At 42.2% G+C, this 26,082-nt stretch overlaps 1 protein-coding gene and 1 pseudogene across 1 annotated transcript in view; one reads left to right on the forward strand and one right to left on the reverse strand.

Moving 5' to 3' along the window:
- The window catches only part of Itgbl1 (integrin subunit beta like 1), a 220,040-nt gene extending 207,228 nt beyond the window's left edge, over positions 1 to 12,812 (reverse strand). The window contains exons 1-2 of the mRNA XM_047552368.1: positions 12,480 to 12,812; positions 11,425 to 11,642 (exon numbers count right to left, since the gene is read on the reverse strand). Coding sequence (XP_047408324.1) covers positions 11,425 to 11,642; positions 12,480 to 12,577 — 316 coding nt within the window. The 5' untranslated portion in view covers positions 12,578 to 12,812. The remainder of the gene's footprint in view (positions 1 to 11,424; positions 11,643 to 12,479) is intronic.
- A 595-nt stretch (positions 12,813 to 13,407) lies between these two features.
- On the forward strand, positions 13,408 to 25,339 carry LOC124984823 (histone H2A.V-like; annotated as a pseudogene).
- Positions 25,340 to 26,082: the final 743 nt, after the last annotated feature.

Below are 26,082 nucleotides of genomic sequence, written 5' to 3' on the forward strand. Positions count from 1 at the left end.
AATGCAGTCATCCTAAGAACTCCAATGATAGCTGGGAAAATGCTCCAACTTGGTATGACAAATAATTTTGTCCCAGTAATTTCTGTTACCTTGACTCTTTTGACATTAAATGCATAAGGGACTCTTTTGCTCAGCATCTCTCCAGTATTTAAGTTTTTGTGTGCAGTGCGACATAAGATGGAAATAAGACTCAAAATCTGCTTTTTCCAGGTAAAATATCAGCAGAAGTTATATTTTGAAATGTGAAAATACAAAAATGATTTCCTTAAAAACTATACCCTCATTTCAATTCTCCAAAATTCATGACACGGTTTCGGGACAACTTTAATATTAACCTTGGAGATGAGCCCTACTATTGATTTTAGGAGGAACAGCTTTCCTTTCAGAGAAACTTAGTATGAAAGTTGGAGAATAATTATTTGGAGTATTTCTTAAAAGTTATTATGAAAATTGAATTAATTCAAATGTGTAATATTTTCAATAAACCATATAGCAATACAAGGTGATAATTTCCCATTATTCTTCTGTATTACTAATGTAGCATTAAATTCAAGACTCAAATCCATCCAAGAAGGCAAGTGAGAGAAGTCTCTCCACTACATCAAATATTTTCTTTCTTGAAACAAATGAATTATTTTCAGGTCAAGACTGCTCTTGGAGCTTATATAACTAAAGCTGTTGACCAAGAAAATAAAAGTCTTTTGTATTTTGGAGGGGAAAAGGCTTAAATGGCCAAGTCATTTTGTTTAGAAAAATAACCAGCTTTGTCTAACTATTTTGCACAGCAGAAAATGATAGCTTTGAAAGAGCAGTAATGATCAATTAGGAAATACATTTGCCATGTTTTGATTTTCTGACTTTGGCTCCTCACTCTCCCCCTTTGACTAAGTCACAAACGTACAGCTAATGCTTTGCCATAAGAGAAGTTTCTAGGCAATACCCAAACTCATTGACCTCTTTAGAAAATACATTTTAAAGCCTGCCTTTCCCTGGGAAATTTCTTGGTAAAATAATGAAACAGGAAACTTGGGTGGGTAACTACTCACTTGGAATAATTTGATGTTTGAACCAGTGACTATACAAACAATTACAATGCTCAGACTCTTGGCAGAGGAACGTATTTTACCACAAAAGTGAAGACCAGGGTGGCTCAAGGTCAAGCCAGGCAGTGCCCTCACCCAGGCCTGACTTTCCCTCCCTTTATAAAGCCGTCATTCTTCTACCCAGCCTTAAGTAAGATGATTTAGAGAAGACAAAGAATGAGTTCTATTACAAACGATAGTTTCTTATTTGCCAGGAAATGTGATTCTTGAAAAGACAAAGCACTGTTCTTCCAAAGAAAATGAGATTTGCAATCTCCTTCCAGCTCCCTATCTTTATCAATTTAAGAGTTAATGGAAAATAGCTTGAGAATTTACCTGTGCAGAGCCCTAAAACACTCCAGTAAATCCCCTGGTCCACTCAGTCCCAGAGGTGCCAGCCTCCTCTAACTTCTGGAAGTGACTTGAATCCCAGACCAGGCTTGGAAGCTAAATTTCCCAAAGGACCAAGGCTTCAGATTGCCCAGTTCCACGGATCTGAAGCTTCCCTTTGTCAAGATCAGCACTGTATAAAGACACAGTTATTAACCCTCTATGTGCTGGGGACTTCCTCCTGCGTGTCTGGAAACCAACTCGCGCTGGTGGGGATGGCTGCGTGCACAGACAACAGCCCGTATGCCAGAGAGCCAGGTGACCTCTGTGGGGATATGGGTGAGTTAAATAGGGATTTGAATGCCAAGTTCTCCTGCATCAGAAAGCACACAGCAGTAACATCAAATGGAAATCACCAGAATGTTCACCAAAAGTTCAATAAGGTAATATATCCATGACATGGAACATTATACATGAAAATTCTTTTTCATATATGTTCTTCAATGAGAACGAGGGCCCTGAGAGACTCTTTTTTTTTTTTCTTTTTTGAGAAAAAGATAAAAGAAGCTTTATTGCTTTTGCTAGCAAAGGAGAAACAGAGGGGACTCCTGTCCCAAAGGCTGTGATTCTGCCCATCAGCAGGAACAGGGGGTTTTTAAAGAAGTGATTAGGAAACAATTATAGAGAATAAATCAGGGAGGAGAAGGTTAGGGAAAATATCAGAGAGGAGAAGATCAAGGAGGAGATCAGGAAGGAGAAGGTTAGGGAAAAGAAGATCAGGGAGGAGAATATCAGGGAGAAGGAGGTTGGGAAAAAGAAAAAAAAAATAAGTTTCAAAGCCTCAAGGGATATAGTCAAAGCATCAAGTGAACCCCTGCTACATTTCCCCACTGTCCATTTCTAGCTTCCATTTCTATAGAGAGTGGGCGAAGACATCTCTAAGCTATTTCCTGCTGAAAGGGGGTGAAGTTGGGGGAACTGACCCAAAGGCCTTGTTCCCTATTATGTGGGGCTTTGAAAGTTAAGAGCATTCAGCATCAGAGCAATCCAGAACTCTTTTTTTTTTAGGAATGATATTTTTATTTTTTTTAATTTGTCCTAATTAGTTATACATGACAATAGAATGCACTTTGACACATCATACATAAATGGAGTATAATTTCTCATTCTTCTGGTTGTGCATGATGTAGAATCACACTAGTTGTGTAATCATATATGTACTTGGTAATAATGTTCTATTCATTCTACTATCCTTCCTATTCCCACCCCTCTCCCCTCCCTTTGCTCACCTCTACCTAATCCAAAATAACTCTATTCTTCCCTAGTCACCTCCCTATTATGAATTAGCATCCGCCTGCCAGAGAAAACATTTGGCCTTTGGTTTGTTTGGGATTGGCTTATGTCACTTAGCATGATATTCTCCAACTCCATCCATTTACCGGCAACTGCAATCATTCATTCTTCTCTAAGGCTGAGTAATATTCCATTGTGTATATATACCATATCTTCTTTATCCATTCATCTGTTATGGGACACCTAGTTGGTTCTATAGTTTAGCTATTGTGAGTTGAGCTGCTACAAACATTGATGTGGCTGTGTCATTGTAATATGCTGATTTTAGGTCCTTTGGGTATAAACTGAGGAGTGGGATCACTGGGTCAAATGGTGGTTCCATTCCAAGTTTTCTGAGGACTCTCCATACCGCTTTCCATAATGGTTGTGAAGCCAGAATTGGGGACAGGCAGTTAGTGTAGAAATAGGAAATCAGGTCAGATCAAGAAAATGGAGGCCATAAAGTCATCTGCCTCTGGAAGTTAGAAACTGCCATGGGAGAATGGAATGTCAAGGACCTGCAGAACCCATTGATAACCAAATTTACCTGCCCTTGTCAGAGACTACAGGCAGGAAGGTGCTGATTAATGCCCCCTGGGCCCTTGCCTGTCTGAATCACCTTGACCCTCCCCCTGCCCCATCCGCTTTTCACTTTTTACATCTCACCTGCAAAACCAGGCCTAATCCGGTAGGCAGGAAGGGAGGAGATAAGGAGGAAAGATGGGAGAATAAAACCCATAAAAAGGACGAGATTTGCTCATCCCATGGATTCCACCTTTGGGTCCCCTTCTTCCACCCGGGAGAAGTCTGCTTTTACTTTTCTTTAATAAAGCTGCATTTTCCACTCTACATTTGCCTCGGCGTGCTTCTCCAGTGTTATACTTCAACACCTGAGGAAGCAGGACTCGTCACCGGTAAAGAGCGGTATCAGTTGCACCAATTTGCAGTCCCTCCAGTAATGTAGGAGTGTACCATTTTCCCCACATTCTCACCAACATTTATTGTTGCTTATATTCTTGATAATTGCCATTCTGACTGGAGTGATCTGAAATCTTTGAGTAGTTTTGATTTGCATTTCTCTAATGGATGCTGAATATTTTTTCATATATTTGTTGATCAATTGTATTCCTTCTTCCTTGAAGTGTCCAGTTCCTTAACCCATTTATTGATTGGGTTATTTGTGTTTATGATGCTAAGCTTTTTGAGTTCTTTATATATCCTGGAGATTAATGCTCCATCAGAGGTGCATGTGGTTAAGATTTTCTCCATTCTGTAGGTTCTCTCTTCACATTATTGATTATTTCCTTGCTAAGAAGAAACTTTTTTGCTTGAATCCATCCTGTTTATTGATTCTTGATTTTACTTCTTACACTTTAGGAATCTTGTTAAGGAAGTCAGATCCTAGGCCAACATGGTAAAGATTTGGGCCTACTTTTTCTTCTATTCCAAACCAGACAAAGACACATAAAGGAAAGAAAACTTCAGACCACTATCCCTGATGAACATAGACACAAAAATTCTCAATAAAATTCTGGCCAATCGCATACAAAAACATATTAAAAAGATAGCATACCATGATAGAGTGGGGTTCATCCCAGGGATGTAAGGTTGGTGCAACATCCAGAAATAAATAAATAATTCACCCCAATAGATTTAAAAATAAGAATCATATGATCATCTCAATAGATGCAGAAAAAACATTTGACAAAATAAAGCACACTTTCATGTTCAAAACACTAGAAAAACTAGAAAGACCTCTATAATAAAAACTACAGAACACTAAAGAAAGAAACTGAAGAAGACCTTAGAAGATGGAAGGGTCTCCTATGCTCTTGGATAGGCAGAATTAATACTGTCAAAATGGCCATACTACCAAATTGGCTATACAGATTTAATGCAATTCCTATTAAAATCCCAATGACATTCTTCATAGAAATAGAAAAAGCAATCATGAAATTTATTTGGAAAAGTAAGAGACCCAGAATAGCCAAAGCAATCCTTAGCAAGAAGAGTGAAGCAGGAGGCATCACAATACCAGAACTTAAACTATACTACAGAACAAAAATAGCATGGTATTGGCACCAAAACCTATATGTAGACCAATGGTACAGAATACAAGACGCAGAGACAAGTCCACATAAATACAGTTATTCCATATTAAACAAAGGCACCAAAAACATTCACGGGAGAAAAGACAACCTATTCAACAAATGGTGCTGGGAAAATTGGAAATCCACATGTAACAAAATGAAATTAAACCCCTATCTCTCACCCTACAGGAAACGCAGCTCAAAGTGGATCAAAGACTTAGGCACTAGAACATGATAGATTCTTAGTGACAGAAAGCAAGAGAGAGGGACAGAAAAAAGGAAAACCTGTGAGTGAGTGCATATTTGTGTTTGTGTGCATATGTGCGTGTTTATAACCTATTTATAAAAGCAAAAGGAAATATGAACATATACATCCTAAATTCATATTGATCAACTGTAGGGACTAAGATTAAGGCAAGAAAGAGTCACAGTGAAGCAAGAACTAAGGGCAGGTAGGTAGTGTAGAAATAGGGGATTGGGTCAAATGGAGGAAATGAAGCCATGAAGCCATCTGCCTCTGGAAGTTGGAGATTGTTCCTGGAAGAATGGAATGTCAAGGATCTCCGGAGTCCATTGATTACCAAATTTACCTGCCTTTATCAAGGACTGCAAGCAAGGAGCTGTTAATTAATGCCCGCTGGGCCCATACCTACCTGAACCACCTTGGCCCTCCCATGCCCATGGCTTCTCACTTAATGCAAAACCAGTCCTAGTCACGAAGGCAGGAAGGAGAGATAAGCGGAGAGAGAACTGGAGAACAAAAGAGACTTTAACCTATAAAAGATGGAGGGTGCGCTCACTTCTTGGGACTTTAGAACATCAGCCATGGCCCCTTCTTCCTGCCGGGAGAAGTCTGTATTATTACCTTTAAATAAAACCTGCTTCATATGCTTGCCTTGGCTGCTTCTCTAGTGTTCAATCTTCAACATCAGAAGGAGCAGAACTCGTCACCGGTAAACGGCGGTATCAACAGCACACACATGTTTAACATCCAATTACATGCACTTAGGACAGGAGGAAACACGGACTTCAGTCACACATCCACGGAGGGGCTAAATTCTCTCCACATCAAGTAACCAGGAAGCAAATTCTCTCCCAGAGCCTCCAGAGGGAAGATCAGCTCATCAACACAGACCTGCGTCAGCCTTCTGACCTGCAGGACTCTAAGAAAATACCTTTTTATTGTTTAGGCCACAAGTCTTGCGGTCATGCATCACAGTAGCAACAGGAAACAAACACAAGGGCAGAAAACAGAACGTAGCGATTTTTTTGTCTTACTTTATGACTCTTCGGCCGGAGAATTCTCCAGAAAAAAGACCACATGGGAGCTCTCTGCTCCTGTGGCACTGGTCACTCACCTCAAGGCTATGAGCCCTGTGGGTCTCAAGGTCAGATGTAACACTCTACGTCTGAGGCCCACTGAGCTGAGCGGCCTTTGGAGGGTTTATGAGAGCAGGATGTCAGTTTTAGCATCATGTCTCAAAATATATAGGCTTTTGAGAAACCTATGGAGGAGGTATATACTTTGCAAATTTAAAACATGCCACACAAATAAATTAGTTCCCATATGTTCCCTTCTCTTTCTGGGGGAATGGAATCTACCTAAAAAAATAACTACTGAACTTATCCCATTTATAGTAAATGGGATCTAAACATCATAATGTTATAAATATGCTCTTCTAGAATGTTCAGGGGCAGGGATCTTGGATCTTGGATGGCACTTCAGAGTGCTGTCCACCTTAGCCGGTAAAATTGAGAACAATAGTGTGCGTGCTTGGCACCTCATTTGAGGATGAAAACCTTTAACTTTTATATATCACTTGGGGTAAGACAACATGCATTTTTGGAAAGCAAGTGAATCTCAGAGAGTAGAGTCCCCAAAAGAAGCTCAGGGGAAGCAGCTGAGCAGGTGGTAGAGAACTCCAGAACATCTTCTTCAAACCCCCAAGCAACACCAAGCGCACCACAAGAACGCACCAAAGGAACAACCAGGATACAGTGTGCCTGGTGGACACGTTAGCTCCCTCAAGAAGAGGGCTGAGGGGCAGACAGCTCCTTACATGCTCCATGCCTCCGACTTGGGGGCACAGAGCGGGAGTGAGAGGGGAGGTAGGGACAAAGAGGCGAAAGGCAGGAGTGGATAAGACATGAAGAAAGAAGGGCAGAAAGCAGGAAATGACTAAGAAAGGGTAAACCAAAGCATAATTCCACAAAACAGGCTTGGAAAGAAATTACTCAACAATCTAAGAAAGAATGCAACCCTGAGGAAAAAGCAGGTCAAACAGTCCTCAGACAGACTAGAAAGAGCCAGAAGGCCCAGTGCTCGAAAACAGCCCTGCCAATTCCTGTGAGCTGCTTAACCGCGTAAAAGTCAGAAATAGCTGCAAGAAAAAAGATGACTCATATTTATATATCAGGGGTGTTTCAATGTATTTTAATTATTTTCTACTGTTTTTGCTTACACATTTAAAGCAATGTTTACCAGAATGTCTTATATATAATCTGAATAAATGTATAAATTAGCTGAATCTTAAATGTATTTATACTTAAATATAGAAATTATTCTGAATATCATGCATGATATAAGGTTCTTCATTTCCATAAGGATGTTGTTCAAAAAAAAACTAAATTTCAAAGGTATCAAATAACTTGCTCAAGGTTAACACCTCAAACAAGTCAATCAGGTCAACAATTGAGACAAGATGCCCATCGGGCCTGCACCTACTGGTCAGCAAAGCACAGAATCTCATTGTGTGGATACCAGTTCTTCATTTCACAGCAGCCCCAGGCAAAGATGAGTGTTCTCTAGTAGGGACTTTAAGCCACTGGCTCGGAATTGTCCAGTTCGCCCACCTGACTTCTGTTCCCACACTCCCAGGCGCTCAGACCTACAAACTCAGTATCAGTTTTAATTCATCATCTTATACACCCTGCCAATTCTACTATTAAATAGTCTTTAAATTCCTTCCCTTCTCCAGTCCTCTGCCCACCGGACTAGACATGTATGCAGGACCCAAGCTCATTCCCCCATGGAAGGTCTACTTCAGCCTGCCATGGCCTGGGTACCAAGAGACTTCTCAGGTACCAGAGCACAAGCCCCAGCCCCCGTCCCATATTTCAACCCTTGAAAGCTAAACAGACACACTGTGCTCAGGTTGAGAGGTTGCTGGTGCACATTCAGCTCTCCCTCTCCACAGCTCCCACTTTCCCACAGAGCCAAGACAACCCTGTGTCCGTCACAGTCCCCAAACAGCCCCACACCGTCCCACCTGAACCTTTACCTTTACTCTCCACTCAGAATTCCCACAGCCTGCCTTTGGGATTCAAAACCTCCCTTTCCTTAAAGACTTAGGTCACATGCTTCCTCTTTTAAAAGAAATTCGAACCACAATGTTTAACCCCTGCCTCCAGGGTACCCTCAAAGAAATGTGCAGAATTTTATCCCGTACTGTACTGCAGGTATTTGGTATTCCTCTCAGCCTCTTGACTCAATGATGAGGGACCAGAGTCCTTGTCTTTCACCCTCTTCAACAGCAGAAGCCTCTCAAACAGTACCCCATAAGTGTTTGCTAAATTACATCCAATTAACTATTCCCAAGTACTAAAACTGTACTATTTTTTTCCCTATGGTACTGGGGATTGAACTCAAGGACATCTACCCTGAGCTACATCCCCCGAACTTTGGATCTTTTGAGACAAGGTCTCACTAACTTGCCATGGCTGGTCTGGAACTTGCAATCCTCCTACCTCAGCCTCCCAACTCTCTGGAATAAGGGTGTGCACTACCATGCCCAGCTAAAACTGAAATCTTATAAGTGACATATTTAAAAAGTACTTTAAAAAAGATTTTTAAGAAACCAACATTTTATTTTAAGTGTAATCATAGCTGTTTGTGGGGTTACCCAGAGATGCTTTGGAAATATCAACTAAAAGTTTGTTTTCATGCAAACATCTTGCTGTTCTCAAAGGCACAATCACCAAAATTAGTCTATCCTCTAACAGAGGATCCCATCTACAGGAACTGTCACTAGGCCAGAGCTGTATGCTGTAGAAGTAAGGGAGATCCATGAGCCATGAACAAGCATACACTGCAAGAAATAGATTTTTGATAGTCTGAACATAATCACTTTCACCCAGTTCAAACTAAAATAAGTATGTCTCTTATGATTCACAGGATAACAATTCCAATGGACTTCACTTTAAAAGGGCACAGTATGTCTAATACAGCTGCTCTGAGACTTGGCCAAAATAACTATCCTTGTTTGACCTTTTGGGCTTTAAATCAATAACAGACACAGAATACATGAAGAAAACTAAATTGCTCTCACTGCACCATACAACCATAAGGCCAGTTTATCTGCTGACTGTCTATCTGTCCATCCATCTATCCATACTAGCCCACCATCCGTGCTCACTATCATGTTTAATTTATAAACACATTAATATCCATTGAGCACTTACTTGGTGTTTGAAACCATTCTGTTTTACATATGTTACACCTCACAACAATTCTGTAAGGTAGTTACTGTTAATATATCTATTTTACACAGGAAGAAATCAAGACTTAGGATGTTCAAGTAACTACCCAGTTCACACAGCTGGTATGGCTGGGATTTGAATCCTGCAGCACAGATTTCCCCAATACCGTACTCTTAACTACTGTTTCCTTCTTGGAAGTAGAGGAGGTTTCTGGAAGTTACCCTATTTTTGGAAGACACCTGCAGGGCTTCTCACAGGTGAAGGCCCAGGTGTACACACAAATGGAAAACCTGCTATGTTTCCATACTAGTTATGAAATGGGAACTCCTGCTTGATACTGGAACTGAGAAACTAAATGTGAAGCATGGAACAATCCGACAAGCTAGAAATCTGCATACGTGTCAGAACTCTTCCGGGTCTGGAAGAAGGGCATTGTCAGAGTATTGCCGGGGGCAGATTCTGCACAAGGCCCTGGAGAGAAGCCTCTATGGCATCATGAGCAAGGTGAGAACGGCAAATGAACACAACCACCTCCTTCAGCGCTGCAATAAAGAGAAACATTTTACCTTGTATAGAAAAGTACCCGCACATGACTCAGTACTGCATTTATATCAGGAAGGAATGTGGTGACTACGATGTTATGAATAAACAACAAATCACTTTCCACAGGAGGAAAAAGGGCTCTATCTACCACAGGCTTCTTCTGCATAGTTTCACAGAAAGGGCCCAGCCGGGATTCTTCAGCAGGGCAGTTTATCTGATGACACCCATGGCCAGATTCGCCTGTGGAAGGCTGCATCTCAACTCTTCTCTAATGAAACAACAACAGAAAAAGTCCTGGAAATTTTGTTCAAGACTCTTAATATTGAAGAGGCCTTTCCAGAGGCAATAACAGTCAGAGAAGTTCGGTAACAGCTGAATCAAGAATGAAATATTAGAGACACTTAGCTCTCATTCCAAAGGGCTACCCTTAGTAATTCTCCAACCTGTGGGGCAGAGGAAGTTAAAATAACAAGTTGTGGCAATCAGTATTTTAAAGGTTGGTAAACAAACCACATGTATACACCTGTGCCTCTCCAAATCACCTCTAGGACTATTTTTTTCCACTGCCAAACAGCACATACATTGACAACTCTCACAGTGTACATTTGGACCCAGGTGCCAAGAAAAGCATTTTGCCATAAACTCATTTCTGATCTCTGTTATTGCTGGACGTCTCAGTCTTAGCTACATCAAGAATAAAAGGAGTTGCTATTTTCCCCCACCTCATTTGCCAAACCCTACTTGGGATGCCTGGTGTTGTCCCTTACTAATGGAGCTCCTGTATGGGTGTCAGGGAACTTCCGGATTCTCTTGGATTCAAGTAAATGACTTGTTCATATGAAACTGGTAAGGAGGTTAAGCGTTCTTTCTCTACCAAGAAATTTCTTGACCCTTTCCAGTATCAGAACCTGAATCACTTCTGAAAAATGTGCAAGGGAAATGAATATATTTTTGCTCCACCCTTACAAAATACCAAGTTCCACTGCAACTCAAAACTTCAAGCAGCTAAAACAATACAAGAACAATTGCTTCTAAGAAAACATGTGCCTGTTTATCTTTTTCCCTTGCTGTAGTTTTCTGATATGCACCCCTGCCTATGAACCAGACTCTAAATGTGAAGGAACAAATCAAATCAAAGACAAGGTCTACCCTCATGGAATTCGGGAAGGTAATGTTCCCATGTGTCCAGGTGGAAATAACATACAGACTTATAATCTTCAAATATTATGATTAACATTCTTGATGGGGTGAGTCCAGCAAAGTTACTCCATCTGTGAGGAGTTGGGGAATTTAGTCCACACGAGGAATTTTAATAGAGGCAAGAGGGATTTCGAATTAAGTGAGTGAATATTATAAACATTGCCTCCATGTAAGTTCGGAACCCCACGTGGGGGGGGGGGGGGGGGGGGGAAGCCTTGTCCTAAACGCTGCCAGACAGAACAGAGGTGCAGAAGTGCCATCCCGCCGTGCGCAGTAACGCGCTTGGTGCTGTCTGCAGGCAGGCGTGTGGCCCAGTGCAGCAGGGCAGTGCCGACCTGGCAGGAACGCAGCCAGCGCCTCGGCCTTACCTGCGCAGGTGCTCCCGTCGTAGGTCTCGCACACCCAGTCGTGGCACTCGCACAGCGGCCCAAAGTAGGTGCCTGGCTCGGTCACGTGACAGATGCAGACGCCACACTCGCACCGGCCCCGGCCGTGGCACAGAGCGCCCCCTGGGGGCTGCCCAGGTGCGCGGCACCGGCGCTCCGACTCGACCCGGGACAGCCTGCAGGGGGCGCCCGACGAGTTTCTGAGGGGCGACACAAAGCAAGGCCAGGCCGGGGTCAGACACAGACAGGGCCATGACTGCTCCCAGCCCAATTTTCCTGCCCAGTGTTCACCCCACAGGTAGGCGTCTGCAGCCTGACCCCTCTGGGAGCCCCCACAGAAGTTGTGGTTTTCCAAACCGCTACCATCCACCTGAGAAATAACCATGATCTTCCCGGTGGACAGAGGTGATTCAGCCCTGCCCCTTCGAGGTTGCCACGGAATCTTAGATGCACATTTAGATCAAATGCAAATGATTTTTCAGGTCTTCTTAAAAAAAAAAAAAAAATGTTCCATTGCTATCTGCTGGCCAGAGGGTGGTTATTTGATGGAATAGAAAAGAAGATACAGAAAAAGCTATGCACTATGGTCATATAAGACATAAAGCTTTTTGAATTTGCTTTAAAAAGCAAATGAACTGTTTAGCAATTGTGATGCACCTCAAGTCTCCTTCAGAATGCAAATAGACCCCATGTAGATGCTGTTGGGAAACATAATACAGTCTTCTAGGCTCTGAGATCATTCTGTACTTGTAAAAGTACACCTTTAACTTGGGGCAGAAATTCCTGCTGATATGTATTTGCAGAAGGATAAATGATATTTTTTTCAATGCTTGTATTTTTCCAAAGGAAAAGCAAAAGGACAGAGATGAAGCAACACCCAGCGTAGACATAAGGAAAGGAATAGGAACAGGTTGAAAACCGTTTATCCCATGTCCAACTTAGTAACTGCTCTTGGCTTGGGACAGCCCTCTGCAAGCTTGAGCCCTGCCGCGCAAAGCAGGGCAGCTCTGCCTTAAAGAACAACAAACCAAACTTACCTCAGAGATGGCGAGAAGCTCTGAGGAACAGCTGACAGCCCTGCGAGGAGCAGGGAAGAGGCCAGCAACAAGAAGTTCCTGAAGCCTGGGGGACACATGCTGAGCCCCAGGCTGTGCGGTGGGCTGCACTGCTGCAAGGTGGGGCTCAGTGGGGGGAGGCGGCAGGAGGGAGAGGCGCCACCAGCAGATGGCCGGGCAGACGGACCCACGGACACCCAGGCTTGCAGGTCCGGGCTCCACCCGGAGTGGCAATTGCGTTGATGAGCCGCCTGCGAGGATTTGGGCAGCGGCACCGCTCTGGGCGGGGTGCTGGTGCCAAACCCCCGAGTGGAGAGTCTAGGCAGGGAAGTAATTAGAAACAGTTGTACAAGCAGATGGTTTATTTTGACATTAAAAGAAAAAAAGTGTCCTGTTCACAGATTTGAGAAAATCGTTTCTTTCTTCAAGTAGAGGCCCCAGAAATATTTGACAGGAGAATATTTGGGCTGTTAAATAACCCCCAAGTTGCGAAGAGGCAGGAGGAGGCTGGTGACAGCCCGTGTGAACGCTGGAGGAGGAAATTACTTCAGCCACACGCTTTTTAAGAAGCCCCGTTTGGGTATGAGGGGCACTGGTGGCAAAAGAAAAATGGCAAACACAACTTTTTCTTGTATTTATTATCCTTTGTCTTAAACTGTGGGTATTTTGTTTCTTTAGTCTCTAAAAAACGTGTCACGGTTCCAGTTGCTCCAGCCAGTCGCTTATCACACCACATTTGTTCATGACTTGGACAATTCAGATCGTAGTTGTCCCAAATTCACCCCATCCTCCCCTTGATATTGAGTGTGAGAAAACAAAATAAAATGTCCATTAATAGTACGGATCACTAGGAAAAAAAAAATCAGTATCAGGGGCCGGTCCCTTATATACCCTACCTCTAATTGTGGCGATGACCACAGGTTGGTTTATGCATTGCACATCTGTACGGTACCAGGCACCGTGCCAGATGGAGGGATCAACAGGGGACAGAGACTTGATCCTACTCTAAGTGCACTTGGCTAGTAAGGCATGAATCAAAACAAAAGCAAATGCAAAGGACAAGTAAGAGGAATGAAAAGTTACTTCCTGATTAGATACAGGCACCCAGTCTCTTCTAAGAAGGCGGCATTGGGGCTAAAGGCTGAGGAAGGAAGAGAATTAAATGGGGTGATTATAGGTGGGGGACACATTCTGATCTTATCCCCACTTTAAAGATAAAGAAACTGAGAGCACAGAGATAAACTGACTTGCTCAAACTCACATAAGAAGCTAAGGTGGGATTTCAGTTGAAATCCAGGGGACCCACAAAGCATACACTCTCTCACCTACATCATGTGGTTACCAGGAGGGGGTGTTGAGGGGAAAATGGAGGGAAAAGACTTTCTTCATTCACTCTAGGAAGAGCACTTTAGATGTAACAGTTTCTCCTGCAGAAGAACTATCTGTGATTTGTGGTCTTAAAATCAGGGAGAAAACTATAACAGGTTAGAATTTCTCTCTGCATTGACATCAATAGATAGGAAGACAAGACCTCCTGAATATTCACCAGTTGGAGCAAGAAAGCAAATGAGATCCTCTGATCATGGCTCTTTTCTATGTCTCCACCTGTGTCCACCTGCACCAAGAGGGGCTTTGCATGGTCAGGCCTCTGTATCCACCCCAGTCCATATAGCTAGACCTCTTAAAATAGCTAAACCTTGATCAGCCCTAGATCCAGACGTGCACACACAGTCAAGGGATTTTCCATCAGGAGGACAGCGTGGGAACCGGTGTACAGTCCTAGGAGTGGTACTAGAGAATGTCAAAGCAAGGAATTCTGGGGGCTTGAGTACCCGGGGTATAAGGCAGAAGGAAGGACATGAGCTCTGGGCTGTCAGGTTCCCAGGATCACGTGAACTACTCATCCTATAGAGAAGGGTCTGTTTGAAGGAAAAACAGAATGGGAGCCCACTGGTTCAGAGACTCAGTGTGAATCAGTGGTTTTCAAAGTGTGTTCCATAAACCAACAGCAGCAGCAGCACCTTGGGAACATATTAGAAATGCAAGTTCTCCAGCCCCGACTCCAGACCTATTGAATCACAGGGCATATTTACATGATAGCCCCAAAATCCATTTGCACACCATAATTAGAGAAGCCTTGCAAAGCATGCAGGGCCCAGGGCTCGGACTGAGGGTGCCCGGATCTAGGAGTGCTGCTAAGTTCACCTTCTGGTGTTGCTTCCTTCCCACCCACAGGTGCTACTATGAGAGGCAGGGATAGGCCTTCCTGAAATGTCCAGAAACCTTGGTGACTCAGGAAACATGGGAATAATAGAAGGAAAGCATCAATCCCAAAGCCTGATCAGGGATATACAATGAAAACATGGGCGTTTTAATAAATGTATTGTTTACTCTTTTGCATATTCTATGAAGGAAGAAAAGAATCACTGTACAGAGGAGTCTGATGTTTGAATGTGCTTGTGTGAGTGTGGCTTAAGAAGACTTTTTTTTTTTAGCCTGTACTATTCTGGTACAGTGGAGTAGTCAATGAACAACATTATCTGGGTTAGTCAACTTTTCATTGCTGGGACAAAATGCCTAATGAGAACAACTTCGATGAGGAAGGATTTATATTGGCTCATGACTTCTGAGGTTTCAGTCCATGGTTGGCGGACCTCTTTGTTGTGGGCCTGAGGAGAGGCAGAACATTGCTGTGGAAGGACCTGGAAAAGGAAAGCTGCTCAGTTCGTGGTGGTGGGAAAGTGCAGAGCAAGGAAGGGGCCAGGGACAAGATAAACTGTTCCGGGACACGCTTCCAGTGACCTCATCCTCCGAGGTTTCCACAACCTCTCAATAACTCATCAAATTGCAAACCTATGGGTGGATCAATCCAATAGAGTCCTCATGATCCAATCACTTCCCATGTGCCCCACCTCTGAACATGGCTGCCTTGGAGCACAAGCTTTCATACATGACCCTTGAAGGGATACTCCAGGTCCAAACATAACAGTATACACGTAAGTCCTGGAAGGACGTCCAGGTCCCAACCTTAACAGTATCCTGTGGGCATGCAGCCGTGAGGTAAAGATAGTATCTACAAAGTGACTGAGGGAATTTAAATATTTGGACCATTATGTTCCTATGATTCAGAAATAATGCTTCCAAGTAATTTGAAATCGTTATATTGTGACTGATTTGGTGACTCTATCAAAGTCTTGGATCCACAGAAACTCTGTGAAAATTAAAGTAGAACTTTAAATTTACTTCTTTTAGCAAACATTTTGGGGCCGGGTAAAATATTGAATGCTTTGAAAATGCCCACTTCTTCCCTGTCCTAGGACTCACATGCCACTTGGAAAGCCCTGCCTTTCTCATTTCCCTTGACTCTGAAGTCCCTAAGTCCACTAGGGGGACAAAGCTGTGAGTCAGATGCATGATGAACCTGTGCACATGGAACCAGACTCAAAGAGACTGAGAGCATCTTAGTCCTCAAAAGCAGTCCTCAAACCCCTAGGTCCCAGAATCACAGAATTTCAGGATTCAGGAGCTTTGTTTGAGGTTGTTTTCTTCAAAATTAATTTTGACAACATACCACATACCTGCCAAGTGATTAGATATAGTAGATAAGAAAATAAAAGATAAGGGGACAAGTCCTTTTCTGAGAGTTGCTCCAGAGTTTCCACTCTTCAGTTTCAGGTTTACTTCAAGAGGCCATTGAAAATAATATCCTTGGCACTAGGCCTGATTCAAATATTTGAAGATATGATCATGTTTTCTCCAGTCCCATTACCTGCCCACTTCCTTCCAAATAATTCTGCACATCTTAAAGATAAGCAGTCTCATTTCCTGCGCCTCTTCCTTGTGAGTTACAATCCCAAGCCTTCGGTTCCCTAACTTCCTGGGCCTTGTTGCTATGTCTGGAGTGGATGTCTTTGGTGAAGTATAACTTAAAAAACTGAGACCATCAAAGAACAAGCTCTCCAAAATACGTGGAACAGATTGGTAGGTCCAACACACTTATTTCATATACTGTATTTCTATTAATAAAATTGAAGGCCATATTTGCTTTTTTGACTGCACCATTTGGCCCTGAATGTGTGTTTATCCAAGTGTATTTTCAACCAAACACAAACTAATATTTATTGTTGTTAAATTTCACCTAGTCTCAGTTCTTTTATCTAACAATAAAAATCCCTGTGGATACTGATTTCATTTTTCTCTTATCATTCCAAAAGTAAAAATGATGAATGCAACTTCTATATTTTCATCTAAATAATTGATTAGGTAGTTGAAAAAATTATTGGATTGTAGGATCTATAACTTCATCAGTGGATCAATCCATTTGATAAATTAACAATTTGAAAGGGGTGCTGAGTGGTAGAGGAGATGTGGCTGGGGTAGCAGTTCATTGGAGGCATGATCTTGGGGACTGTTTCTTTTCCCTGGATTCTCTCTGTGCTTCCCAGCTCCTATGCACTGCCATGCACTTCCACTGTGATGTCCTGCCGCCTTCAGGCCCAAAGTAATGGAGCCTACTGACCATGGACTGAAACCTCTGAAACTGTGAGTCAAAATAAACCTTTCCTCCTCCAGGAATTTTGGTCACAGCAACAGAAAGCAACACATATATCATTTCCATCTTCTTCTGACTGTTCTTACGCATCCATTTTCATCTTTTTTTTTTAATCTACCATTACACTACTTCTTCACAGATATTTTTACCATATGAATTTTATGATATATGTTCCCTATCAAGAAATATTTACTACCTCTCAATTATTCATAGTATAAATCCCAACTTATTTATATGTTCATGTAAGATAAGTTTGGACTCTGACTATGTCCGTAGTAGATTTTGTAGAACTCTACCCAGAACTCCTATCCAGGGCCCACATGCACCCGCTAGCTTAAGGCTCTCCTTGCTGCTGGTGAGTCACAGCTGCACCCTCACTGGGAATTGCCCTATGTGTCAGAGAACAACACCCTTGAGGCTGTCGCTCAGATTCAAGACAGCCCCCTAAGCCCACCTCCAATAGTGTTGATATCATTAGGCTTCTCCTCCATGAAAACTGTAAGCCTGGTTGGCTCCACCATTGTGCTCCAAGGAAGAACACAGAAAAGACTCAAAAACAACAGTATGTGTGGAGTGCAAGTTTGAGCAAAGAGATTGTGCAGAAATTTTAATAAGAGGATTCACATCTCAGGGATGCCTGTGCCCCACTCAGCTAGGGGTTCACCTCTTTCCCAAACCTGTGGACAAATTAGATTCTAGATTTAGGAGCCCTGGACACAGCAAAGGCCAATGTAGAAGTAAACAGGGAGTAAGCGAATACAGACACTCTCAACACTGAGAATCCAGCCCCTTTCCTCCTGACTTGGACCACTTGCTTTTCCCTCAGATGATTAATTTTTTTTTTTTTAATGTGGGTATTGTGGGGGAGGGCAGGGGTGCTGAGGATTTAATCCAGGGCCCTGTGTATGCTAGGCAAGTTCTCCACCACTGAGCTACATCTCCAGCTCTAGTTAAATGATCTGTTTTTAGAAAACTAAATATATACCTGAATAGAAAAACAATCAATGGATATTTTTCAGCTCACATAAAGAAAAATCCGCTATAGTATAGCCAACCTCATTTGGTCCTGCTAAAATACTCTGAATTCACACTTAGATCTCACTCAATGAACAGATTGAAAAGAGTCACTCAAGAATACTAAGCACTAGATGATCAAGGAGACTCTTCAAGACAAAAGGAAGGGCTGGGGATATAGCTCAGTGGGTAGAGTGCTTGCCTTGCAAGCACAAGGCCCTGGGTTCAAACCCCAGCACCGCAAAAAAAAAAAAAAAACAAAAAAAAAAAAAACAAAAGGAAGAAATCAAGACAAGCAACTAACAAAGTACAAATGAAAAAAAAAAATTAGAGGAAACAGACAACAGGAGGCACAATGGATTTAAAAAAAAATTAATCCCCCTCCTCAGAGAGCCAAGAAGATTTGGATTTGCAAGAATATACTGCCATGTAAATAGAACAATCAAAGAGAAATAAAATGTCCATAAAATCTAATTATATAATAGATTGAAAGAAGTCACTAAAAGGATTAAAAACGAACTTAAAAAGAAGTCTACAACATACAGCCAAAACCAAGAGTTGAATAAAGATTAAATAACTAGATGCCTGATCTGTGAAGTTAAGTTATCAAAATCTAATAGGATTTATGGAAAGAGAATGAGAAAAAAATGAAGGGGGTAAAATTATTGAAGAAAAATTCAAGAACATTTCTCCAAACTCAATGGTCTGAGTTTCCATATTGGAAAGCCCCACTTAACACATAGGAAAATGAACACAAATAACCAAAAACATAGTGGATCATGAGGCAATTTCAGAACAATGTTAAGCAAAATTTCTAGAAACTTCATAAAGAAAAAAATGTTTCTTGCAAAGAACAGGAACAAGAATAACAGTGGATACTTTAACAGCAATTTGGAAGCAATTTTTTCAAAATTGTGAATAATGATGCTTTTTAGCTCAGGCTTCTATTTCCAACTTAAATGTTAATTAAAACATTTTCAAATAAACTTGTTTAAAAAAATGTTTCCACCAACCCTGTTCCTGGAAAGATTCTAGAAGATCCAATTTACCAATACAATGTCAAAAATCATGACAGAGAAGATATGGGATCCAGAAAATAGGATACCCTGCAGTGAAAATAAGAACAAAGCAGGAAAGTAAGGGACCTTCCAAAGGCAAGTGCCATGTGACAGAAAAGCTGGTCCCTGTTAGTGTATGAGAATGTGGTTTTTGGAAGGAAGAGCTTCAAGAAAACAAACAACCAGACAGGAAAGGACCAAAGAAATTTGACCTGATACATTTGACCAAGTAGAAGCATCAAAGTTACAGGAAGACATAACTGTATTAACCGTATGTACACAGACACCCAACAGAAAGCAATAACAAAACGTGGGAAAAGCAAAGGGAGAGAGGACACATTGGGGCTAAGAGTGGAAAATATCTGTGAGATGTATATATATCTCCCTAATAATTGATCTAGCTAAAATTAATGGTGTTGCTGAATTGGGAGCAGGGGCATAATGGGACTGGAATGATAACACGGCAGAGCTAAAATCTTCTCTACCACAAATTGATTGTGAGATAAACAAACACAAACTCAGAAAATGAAGGTAAAAACTGGAGACTGGGGGTGGGCTAGTGGGTGCCGGAAGCGGAGGTTCTTGCCTCAGGATGGTCACGCTGGAAATGTGGAGGGATGAAAGAGGGAATTTCGAATGCACCTGTTGGTTGTGCGTTATTTGGCTTTTAAAACTATTTTCAAAGATCCTATTCATTGAAATACTCATCGGAAGCAATCACTAAAGTGCACACAAGGCCTGTGTGCTGCAGAGAGGAGCATCTGCTTGGTAAAGTCCATGTTCATCCTAACGCCACCAGGTAGCCTCTGGTCAGTGTGCGTCAGTGAAGAAACTCACTGTGCAAACGCGCGGCTTTGACGGGGACTGACACATAAACCTAAGGCAGTGGGCTTCCCCAGGGTCTGGGGAGGAGGCTGAAATCCTGTCTCTTCTTTCTGCAGTCACATGCTTCTTCTGTTCATCCTCGGAGCTCCAAGTTCTTCTAGGCACAGCTTTCCTCTTCTCAGGAGTCCTTCACATTTAACCTCTCCTTTCTTGCACTCTAGAGAAATTCTAGGCTTTGGAGGAAATACTTACTTGCAAGTTATTAAGCATTATTTTTATAACTTCTGCCATTGATACTTCAGGAGAATGTGACAGCTTGGCCTTTTCCTAGCTTCTCTAAGAACGGGTCGGAGGCAGCAGGAAGGTAAATGTGAACCACAATGACCACAGTTCCCCTTATTCATCAAAAAGTGAGTGTGGATAAAGATGTCCCCAGGACCAGAAGAGCTTAAATAATCATATGCAATCCTTGTCTTAGTTGACCAACATGAAACAATTGGTCATTCAGAGGGGTTTTGGATAATGTCAGCAGCATCACATAGTTCCAAACAGAGGAAAAGAGAGAGCTGTTTGTCTCTGTTCTGCAAGTTCATCATGGAGTGCTTTGTCACAGGGGAAGCTAATCTCAGACCTGAAATAGCCCGAAGTGTAGGCACTTATCAGCGAGCACACGGAAATGACTATACCGCTGATCCAGAACAGTTCTCCCCCCCTCTCTCTCTTTTCAGATACGCCAACCTGAGAAGCTTCCCTCTGAGTTTCCTGAAGCACAGTCCGTGGCATCCGGATCAGTCACAGGATTGGCACATCAGTTGTCATCATGGTCGTTGGTCGAGAGAGTCAGAATCCATGGCCTCCAGACCCCATGTACCCCAGGCTGGTGTAACTGATGGCTGGCTTCTATGCCTGATTCACTCAGGTGCAGCACTCTGAGCCAGCCCCTCGCCTGAAACCCCACACACGCTTCACCAACACAAAGCTGTGGTTACTATTCCTTATGCTGCAAAGCCCTGCGTGATCCAGCTCCATCTACCCGTCTAACCTCATCTCACATTTCTCTTCTGCTCATCCACCACACTCCAACCATTTGTTCTCTTTCTATTTTTCATATGTTCCTAGAAGATTTGAAACTTGCTCTTTGCCTGAGTGCACCCTTTGGAAGTATCGCGTTCCCTCTGGCCGCAGAGAGAGACACGACAAACGTCTGAAGCTTTGGAAGTTTATTATGCACAGTCCCTCTCCTACACTTCTCTTACTCCCAGCTTCCGCGCACTCCCAGCTTCTCTTCTCTCAGCTTCTTCTCTCAGCTTCTTCTCTCAGCTTCTGCGCACTCCCAGCTTCTTCCGCCCCCAGCTTCTTCCGCCCCTTACTCTCCCACCCACCAGGCTTATATACACTTTAACCAATGGGGGGGGGGGCACACGAGGTAAACCGCGGACAGCTGCAGGCATAGAATAGGTACACGAGGGGGGCATGCTCTAATCACATCGTTAACTAGCCAATCATTGGAATTCGCTGGTTGTTTACTGTATAGCTGGCCGCTTTTGGCTCAGCGTCAGGCGCCATCTTGACCGTGCCCAAGGCTGGGGGTCCTGGAAACCCCGACAGGAAGGATCCCTCTTCCCCAGATCATGCACTGGCTGTTTCCTCCTCAAAAGTCACCTCCTCAAGAAGTACTATGCTGGCCACATGATCTAAAGCCACACCCCTATCCATGCACTCCCTATCCTGTTTTATTTTCTAGAAGCACCAGGACCTGACATTACTGTTTGCATTAGTCCTCTACCTGTGTATAAAGTACCACCCCCTGCTCAGTGCAAGTTCCAGAAGAGATGGCCTGTTCATTTTCTGCGCATTGCCAGAACTCCAGCATACAGCACAGAGCAGAATCTCAACAAGTACTTGCCAAGAGAATGAATGAATGAACAGCCTTTTACAGTTTGATACATCTTGATTATAATCAATAGTTTGAACTAATACAGTGTATTTCAAACTTAATGGAAGGAAAGAATGAACACCCAATACTAGATGAATTTAGGTAACTAAAATATGAAAATGGTAAGAAATTTGTATTTATCATGAAAAAAAGTCAATCTTGAGCTAAATAATTAACAGGACTTACTGAATTCTCCATGCACGTGTGGCACTATGGCTACAATCATTTAGAGTCAAGTTCGAAGTTAAAAGTTTTTGCCTCAATCTCACTCAAAACCCACTTGGATAATATTTTCAGCTGAAGGCGCCTTCCAGGTTTTCAAATAGTAAAAAGTACACTGAAGCATTCAGGAAGGCTAAATATTCCCAGGCAGCAGTAAAAATAAGTTTCTATTTCCAAGAAAAAGAAGAACTTTGCAGTTGAGCCAGAACTGTGGAATAAAAAAGGTGTGTAGTTAACATCTTTTCCAGACATTAGCACAAGACCAGAGGGCAGATTCCCTCCCACATGGTAAAAACACCTGGATTATTAGGAGTCTTTGGGATGAGAAGTATTCTTTCATGTTTCTGAGTATTTCTGCAGTTCCAGTCGATGCCGAAGGGAAATTTAAGGGAAAAAATTCTAGAAGTCATTTTCATTGACTTCAGGGGAAAAGAGACTTATCACATAAGTGTTATTTTATCCCAACTAACAGACTTTTCATTCTTGGCTGTTAATCAATAGATGCACCAGGAGGATGTAATCAGGAATAGACAAGAAGAGGACAGAACTGTGTGATCAGATGGGCTGTGGTGCTGGGTCTATCATCCAACCTGTCTTCCCACGGTGCCTGCTTTTGACTAAGCTCCTTCACCTGCTGAAGCTCAGGTTCCAAAATGGCGTGGTGGAAGGGCATATTGTTTCTCTCTAATGCTATACCTCCATGATTATATTTTCTTTGTGTAGTTTTCCAAGGTTTTGCAGTAATAAATGAGGAATAGGGATAAATATATATACATATATACACACATAGATGTATATGTACATGCACATATTCAAGCACATACTTAGAAAGGGAAATGGTAGGAGCTAGTATTTAGTTGTCTGGGAATAGGCATTCATACATTCATATTTTGTGTAGTGTAAGAAATCAATTAAATTATGCAGTGTGCACTTATGAATATATAACAATGAATTCCAACTTTATGTATTATTATTATGCACCAATTTTTGAAAAGCAAAAAATAAATAGAAGGAAGAACAGTGGAGTAGAGGAAGGGAATCAGGGGAAAGAGGAGGGGAGGAAAGGAGAGGTACTAGGGATTGAAATGGAATAAATTATGTTTTATGCATTTATGAATAGGTCAAAAAGAACCCCACTAGTATGTATAACTGTAGTGTGACAAGAGAAAGTTCCCAGAAGTTAAAATGTACGTGCATTTTTATCTGAACCCTGTGCCAGGGCCTTCCCCACTGCAGTCTGACCCACTAAAGCAGGACTCAGAACAGAGTACTTAGCTTCCTCTTCCTCGTAGCACCCTCAGAGTGTTTGTGCAGTGTACAACATCTGGCCCTGTGCTACAACTTTGATTCACCACTATTTCCATTATTTTCACTGTTGTCATAGCTATGAGTGAGACCCAGTCTACGTAAGTCAGGAAAACTAACAACTCTGAGCATTTATGCAGGTGAAGACAGATGATCTGGGGCAGGTTGTGTGTTAGCCCCAGAGTCAGAGACCCGTCCCAAGTGTGTCCTCTGAGACATTGGTAGGTGTCATGGGAATATTAAGCACAGTGTAAGAGCCATATCAAAGCTGGGCATTTTTCCAGGATAATATGCAACTTGTAAAACTCAAATTGTCCGTTTTAAAGACATCCTATGGCCATGGACGGAATTTGTGGAACTAGACAACTTGCCATGAACATTGTCCTAGTGTGATGAAAATTGCCTACAGAGCTTTTCCATTTTCCTCAACAGTAAAGAAGCTCAGTCACAGGAAGTTCCATTTCACAGAAACCCACCAACAATCTAAATGGCTGTAAATGGAATATGAATGAGACTGCTGTAAGAAAGAGAGAGCGGGTAAAAGAGGCCAGAAACCAAACAGCAGAGTAACTGAGTAGCGTCAAGACCAGCATGGGAAAGCAAGTTCCAGAGAGGGCGGCCGCTCCTGGGCACCTGTGGGCCCTGGGGTCACCAGCACGGCTCCTTTCACCCCCATTTCCACTTTGCCATTGTTCCAGAAACACCATCCACTACTCTTGCTTCTCAAGCTCTGGGCGAAATGGTCAGACACCTGCTCCTGTAGGACCCTCAGCTGTACGTTAGTGGCTTCAGCATTGTAGAGTCAGGTGAAGCTTCACATTCCACAGATCTGGGGCACCTCACTATTCTTAGCAGAGTCCCGGCGTGTTGAAACACTATTTAATACAAAGGGAAAACTAAGTTCTTTGTTTTGCCATGCTCATTTTTAAAATCGTCTGCTGGGTCTATTATCATTGATTGGATATAACTGGATAAAAATAGAGAAAGTTTGTACTCCTTTCAGCTAATGATAGAACAAGAAGACATTAATCAAATGATTTAACCTCTATGTTTCTATTTTCATGCCACTTATTTTTCCAAAGAACTGTTTACAATGACCCAAATATCTTACTGTAGATCAGGTAGAGGGGAATGAAGAGCAGGGAAGGGGGAAGGGGGTAGGAAGGATGGGGGAGGGAAACACAGTATTACTCCATGTACATATATGACTGCATGACCGACGTGATCCTGTAACATGTACAATCAGAAAAATGAGAGAGTACACTCCATTTATGTGTGATTTATCAAAATGCATAAATGCATTCTACTATCATGTATAACTGATTAGAAAAAAATTTAAAAATTAAAAAAAAATAATGACCGAGTAACAAATAATACAGAAATGAAGTTCTTTCACTTTCTTTGAGAACTTAGAATATATTGATCCCATTTTGTGCCACAGTAGGTCAAATATAACCATCCATTGTGTCATCCATCACACTTTATGTACCACATAGGGAGAAAAATAAGTAGTGGGAGTGCAGAGGTGGTAGTTGGGGGTGTCGCTCGGCGCAGCCGAGGCTGAGGCGACCGAGAACATAGCTGAAGACAATGCCAGAAAGGATAGTGGCAAGGCCAAGGCAGTGCTCGCTCACAAAGGGCAGGACTACAGTTTCCCATGGGCCACATCCACAGACATAGACGCGGGGTGCCACTGCTGCTGTGTATAGTGCTGCGATTCTGGAGGACCTCACTGCTGAGCGGCTGGATCCGCAGGTGATGCTTCCAAGGATCTTAAGGTGAAGCGTATCACTCCACGTCACTTGCAGCATGCACCCGTGGTGATGAAGAGTTGGATTCTCTTACCAAGGCTACCATAGCTGGGGGTGGTGTGATCTCTCATATCCACAAATCTCTGATTGGAAAGAAGGGACTGCAGGAAACTGCTTAGAGGACTGTATTAACCAACCCTCTTCCTCCCGGTCATTGTACTGTGACTGAGACAGAAGATAACAATGGGGCTATGTGGAATTTTTAAAAACAGCTCAATGGAAAGGCATAGACAATTAATGTAGACATGCTAAAAGAAACATTTGTACGCTCTTAGACTCGAAATTTGATAAAGTACCTTTCCATGTGGTGAGTGCTGTGGGTTGATTGGCTAGGTTTCTCCCACATGTTTTATACAAAAATGGGATTGATAAACCATTTTTTACAAAATTGTCTCAAAACTGTTCCATTCATGATGTATTGGAAATATTTTGCTCAGCTTTTGATTTTTTAAAAATAGAAATCATTATTCAGAATAATCTTAAAATAGAAATTGGGAATATAGCTTTATCATGATTGATATGCCATGTTATATCAAATGTTAAATGCTATCAATTTGCAGTAATGCTCCATTATTTTACTATATACACTAAAGAAGGAAAACTCCTTTGAATTAATGCCATCAATTACAGTTACATCTCAATTTCAGAGATGTTAGAATATGGGAAAATGTGCATGTGAGACTGAAATGAGGTAGTAGATTTACTGGAGTCCTTTACTGACAACTTAACCACCTTCCAGGTTCTGTGGTCAGTGCTTTACTAATCAAGAAATCTCATTATCCTCACTTTAGAGGCATTGGAGTCTGAGGTTCACAGAAATTAAATGATCTGCCAAAAAAACAGTGAAAACTAACAGAACAGA

This window comes from Sciurus carolinensis, chromosome 5 (genome assembly GCF_902686445.1).
Source record: "Sciurus carolinensis chromosome 5, mSciCar1.2, whole genome shotgun sequence".
Classification (NCBI taxonomy): domain Eukaryota; kingdom Metazoa; phylum Chordata; class Mammalia; order Rodentia; family Sciuridae; genus Sciurus; species Sciurus carolinensis.